The 5,087-nt window shown below is 19.8% G+C and overlaps 2 protein-coding genes across 2 annotated transcripts in view; both read right to left on the bottom strand.

Moving 5' to 3' along the window:
• Positions 1–169: 169 nt before the first annotated feature.
• Positions 170–1,973, bottom strand: LOC102673766 (BRISC and BRCA1-A complex member 2-like). Its single transcript, XM_006615882.2, has 4 exons — positions 1,640–1,973; positions 1,242–1,543; positions 746–1,123; positions 170–689 (listed from the first exon to the last, which is right to left on the bottom strand). The coding sequence occupies exons 1-4, from the start codon at positions 1,725–1,727 to the stop codon at positions 309–311; spliced, it is 1,149 nt and encodes a 382-aa protein (XP_006615945.1). The 5' UTR covers positions 1,728–1,973; the 3' UTR covers positions 170–308.
• Positions 1,974–3,447: 1,474 nt separating this feature from the next.
• LOC102673905 (E3 ubiquitin-protein ligase ZNRF2) overlaps positions 3,448–5,087 on the bottom strand; it is a 4,149-nt gene continuing 2,509 nt past the window's right edge. Inside the window, exons 3-4 of the mRNA XM_006615883.2 lie at positions 4,650–4,755; positions 3,448–4,561 (exon numbers count right to left, since the gene is read on the bottom strand). Of these exons, the coding sequence (XP_006615946.1) occupies positions 4,504–4,561; positions 4,650–4,755 (164 nt within the window). The 3' untranslated portion in view covers positions 3,448–4,503. The remainder of the gene's footprint in view (positions 4,562–4,649; positions 4,756–5,087) is intronic.

The raw sequence follows: 5,087 nt of genomic DNA, 5'->3' as shown, positions 1-5,087 counted from the left end.
ACAAATATTAATATTAAATAATAATAAAATTATTATTAATAATTAATAAAATCAAAATATTTTTTTAATCAAAAATCAAAATAATTTTTTTATTATCTATAGTATTTTATTTTATTTTAATTTTTTTTAATTAAAATTTTTTTAATCAAAAATCAAAATAATTTTTTTATTTTCCTATCTATAGTATTTTATTTATCTGTAGTATTTTATTTTATTTTAATATACATTTATGCAAAAAAGAATAATCTTGAATATGTACAATAAGAGATTTATATAAATAATTGTAATAATTTATATTATTTAATAAATTAACCATGAATTGCAGAACAATTTTTAATAGAATTGGATTTAAATGTTTCTACATTTCGTTGAATGAATGTAAGTAATCGCTTAATCATAATACGTGGTGTCCATATGAATTCATAAGGATAGTTTTTTACTTTTTCTCTATAAACAGTATCCTGTGATGTTATATGATATATTGAACATAATTCAATAGTAGGTGGTTCTCGAGGAAATCCTAATGGAAGATGAATATACAATACTGCATAGAAGTCATTTTCACATAGTAAACATGATACATAAGTATATTTTATACTATCAAATTCTAAAATAGCTTCATATTTTAGAAGTAAAAATGCTGCTATATACTCTCTTCTTTTTTCTAAACTTTGAATAACTGAGTTTACCTACAATAAAAATATATTTTATAAACAATAATAATAAATGAATTAATAAAAATTACCTTTGCTGCTATAAATTTTTTTATTTTTAATAAATAATGTATTAAATGTGTATCAGATGGAAAATAAGGTACATATAATTCAACTATTTCACTAAGAATTCCTTCTAAGGATTTTGAAAACTGCAATTGTGAAGTAATACGATTCCAATCTGTTCCAGAAAATGTTACAAGAAGCATTGCAACATCACTCTCTGATTTGCAAGTGCGTATTTGTAACTGAGAAAGATCCACTGATAAACTTATTAAAAATCTTGCTTCTGTTGGTTTAGAATTAAATGGTAATAATATCATTTCAATATCTTCTTGTCTGATTTCTTGCGAAGTTATGAGCATATTATATTCTATTTGTAATCGAGCTTGTTTTTGAATTAATTGTATCTAATTTAGAAAAATATTAATTGATTATTAATTAAGAAAAATTATTATTAATTGAGAAAAATATGTAAATTTAATATAGTTTAAATGTTAATAAATTTATAAATAAAATATTACAAACCTGATGTTCCTTATAACATGATAAAAGTTCTTTAAGAACATTCAATAATGCATTTTCATCATTGGGATTCCATTTAGCAAGACTAGGTACTTTAACAGATAAAGTATCTACATCTATATCTGCTAAAAAAGTATTATCATTAAATATAAAATCAGGGCCCATTTCAGGGCATTGTGAATCAAAAAACACATTCCATACTAAATTTTGTTTAGCATATGGAATAGATAATTTAAAACGATCTCCTTGTTCTTTTCCACAACTAGATGATAAAGAATCTATCTTAATTGTCTCACAACAAACCCCTTGTAAAAAAAGAATTAAAAAATAAGTTAATATAATATAAAATTATAATTAATATAATATAATATAAAATATATATTTTATGTATTGCAACTAACCAAGTTTTTCTGTCGATAGAACGCGAATTAAAAGTGGTTCAATATATGAATCAATGGCAGTTAATATTGTACATTGTTGATTTAACATCGTAATAATTCTTAAAGAATTTTATAAATTATAATATATACTATATAATAAAAGGAGAAAATTTTTTTATAATATTTGTTATATATATATGTTCAAGATTATATATTATAAGAATCTTTATAAAGATAATATATGTTATGTATATAATATTATTTTATTAAAAGATTTTGTTATTTTAAGATAAAAATTTTTAAATGCACATGAAAACGTTTGTCTGATGTTTAAATTAAAAATTTTTTTTCATTATAGTACTAAAGCAATTCAATTAGTATATATGTATTATATATATATAATCATATCTTTTTAATGTACATTAATGATATTGTTATATTAATGATAATAATATAAGTAAAATTTATGAGTAAAATTTATTAAAATTTGATATAAAATCATTTAATATGATTTAAAAAAATCATATTATATTGAAAATAAATTTACTAGATTATATTCTAGGAATATAAAGATATGTTGGTATTTGATCAAGATTTATTAGAAATTATCAGAAATTTGTCGGTTCAACTATTCTATTAACTTTTAAACCTTGATATTATTATACATGTTATCTTATATCTTGAATTTTTGAAATAATTTCTATATTTTTGATTTTGTCTTGATTTTTTTATAAATAATCTTAGACTTATTTGTTCTAAATTCAATGATTATATATTATATCTGAGTTCATCCAAAATAATGGAAAATTTTTTCATATGATTTTTTTTTTTAGATAAAAAAATGTAAATAAAATATATCGATAATTTAAATGAACAAATCAACACAATTATAGCAATCGTAAATAATTGATTATAATAATTCTCTATCTATCTCTATCTCGTATTTTATCTTCATCTTGTTTTATCTAATGCAAAATTAAATTGTTCATAAAATTGAAAAATAAAAAAATTTTTACATATTAAATTTTGTTATAATTTATTTTAATTTTTAAACGAAAAAAACTAAATTTTCTATCCGTTTTATTCAAATATTTTATATTTTATATGTATTTTTATTTCATAATATACTAAAAGATTTGAGATATAGGTTTCTTAAAAAATGAATTTTAGAATTCAATTTTTTCGTTCTTATTTTATTTATTTTTTATTTTAAAAATTATATTTCAACACTTCTGTTAGCATTATTAACTAATTTTTTAAAGAATTATGTAATTATTTTTTATTATTTTTCATGTTCAAATATCTTACTTCAATAGAAAGAAATTCTAAGTTCTAACAAAAACTCAAAAAATAAATTTTAAACGATATCTATATCTGGGATGTATTATAATATGGTAAATATATTCTATAAAATATGAAATTTTCATTTAGTTTTAAAATATGTACAAAATACATTTCTCTAGTGTAATATTACGACATGTAAATTATATGGTATTATTCAAATTTATTCCATAAATAACAAAGTGAATATAAGGCTACATATAAAAGTAAAACTTCAACAAATTAATATTTAAAAAAAAATTGAATCATTTTTTTTGTATTATTTAAAACATAAAATAGTGAAATAAAATGTGACATTGAAATATAAAAACTATTATAAACGCATACATTGTATATATTTTTATCATAATTAATATGTATTGAAGATTTATAAAGAAAACAGTTATTCATATATCCTATAAAAATATTACGTCCTGAGATAAAATAATTTGTAAATAACATTAACATTGATCACTTTTTATAATGTTGAAAATGATAGTAAATTTTACTTTTTTTTTATTAACATATAATTTTTATTTTCATTTCTATAATATCATAGATATTATACCGAATATTTAAATCATTTTTATAATTCTATTTGGTTTGAAATTTTTATTTTATTATAGACTTTTTATCTTATATGATACAAGTCTAATCCAGATATATACAACGCATATATTATTGGAAAATTGACAGACCACGTTTATTTTTGTTATAAAAACTTCTATGAGTTAATTCCTATCATGTAAAAAAGATATTAATTATGATATAACTTTAACAATAAATTATATTTCATAACTGCAGGACTTCTATTCTCTAAAAACATAAATGAAATTTATCACAAAGTTGAAATTTTAATAAAGAAATTTAAATCTAATCTTTTATATATACTGTTAGTACAGCATTTCTCTCTCAACATCATTATTACTAAAAGTCTGTTTTTTAAAACTTTTATATATCCAACTCTTTCTTTTATGAAAGTATCAAAAATATCCTTTCTGGTGTACATTTCCCAACAAACAACAAAAATGAAACGTCAGATTTATAATGAAACCATAAAAATTACAATTAACTTGTATAACATAAAGTTTCCCCGATTGTTATTCAAGGCTTTTGACTAAATTTCATGATATTCCCTTCTCCAAAAACAATATACAATGATCAATAACAGATTAGCCTAATTATCCCTAATCCGACTCAAAAATATAAAACTAAGTAAAATTTGTAAATATGATACAATTGATAGTAAGCTATAGAGTAGTAATAGATTAATTACAGATACATATAGATAATAGCATTGTATCGTTGAATCTTATGGCGATTTTTTAAGTCCCCTGCTTACAGTATAATCAAGGATTTAGTTCAATGTCTGCTTTTATAATCAAATTGAGTATATCTCATTCAGTCAAACAATTGCATACACCAACCAGCACAGTGGACTAGCAGCCATCTTGACTAGCTTTTTTTCATATTTTTTTCATTTCCATCCCCTTTATTCCCATTATAATGAGAGTCTTTGAAATAAACAAGTTGCATTGTGCTATTACAACTTCAATAGGTATAAATCAATCTCCAGGATGTTCAGGACAACTACGGTTCACTTGAAACCATTTATCAATACAACTGTAAAAAATTGTATTTTATTAATTTCATATTATAAATATTTACATTTATAAAAAATTATAAAATAAATATAAAAATAATAACTTACTTTTTATGGTATATACACAGGCAAGGTAAACGAGCTATAACATCTCCAGGCTGTAATTCTTCAAGACAAATAACACATTCCCCTTTCTCATCAGATAATATATCTTCTACAATAATAATAAAAAAATATTTTGATAAAATAAAATAAATTATATATATTGTATATATGTAAGTTACATTATGGAAACAAAAAATTTGAAAATAAAGGAATTTAAAATTGAATATATTAAAAAGAAATTATAATGCAGTATTTCATTATAAAGTTATATATGTAAAAAATTAAGACAAAAATGAAGTAATATTTTAAAGAAGTAACTATAATTATTGTTTTTAAATAAATGAATATTTAGAATATATTTACTAATATTATTTATAAATAATATTAATAATAAATTATTAATTAATAATATTAATAATAACTTATTAATAACAATAATTT

Source organism: Apis dorsata, unplaced genomic scaffold, assembly GCF_000469605.1.
Source record: "Apis dorsata unplaced genomic scaffold, Apis dorsata 1.3 scaffold_247, whole genome shotgun sequence".
Taxonomy (NCBI): Eukaryota; Metazoa; Arthropoda; class Insecta; order Hymenoptera; family Apidae; genus Apis; species Apis dorsata.
This window is presented reverse-complemented; position numbering and strand designations above follow the sequence as displayed.

Bases quoted from the DNA above. Each gene is read 5' to 3' on its own strand.
- LOC102673766 (XM_006615882.2), bottom strand. From the start codon at position 1,727: ATGTTAAATCAACAATGTACAATATTAACTGCCATTGATTCATATATT. The intron at 1,544-1,639 runs GTTAGTTGCAAT...TTTTTTTACAAG, and splicing joins TCTATCGACAGAAAAACTTG to GGGTTTGTTGTGAGACAATT. The intron at 690-745 runs GTAATTTTTATT...TTTTTATTGTAG, and splicing joins AAAAATTTATAGCAGCAAAG to GTAAACTCAGTTATTCAAAG.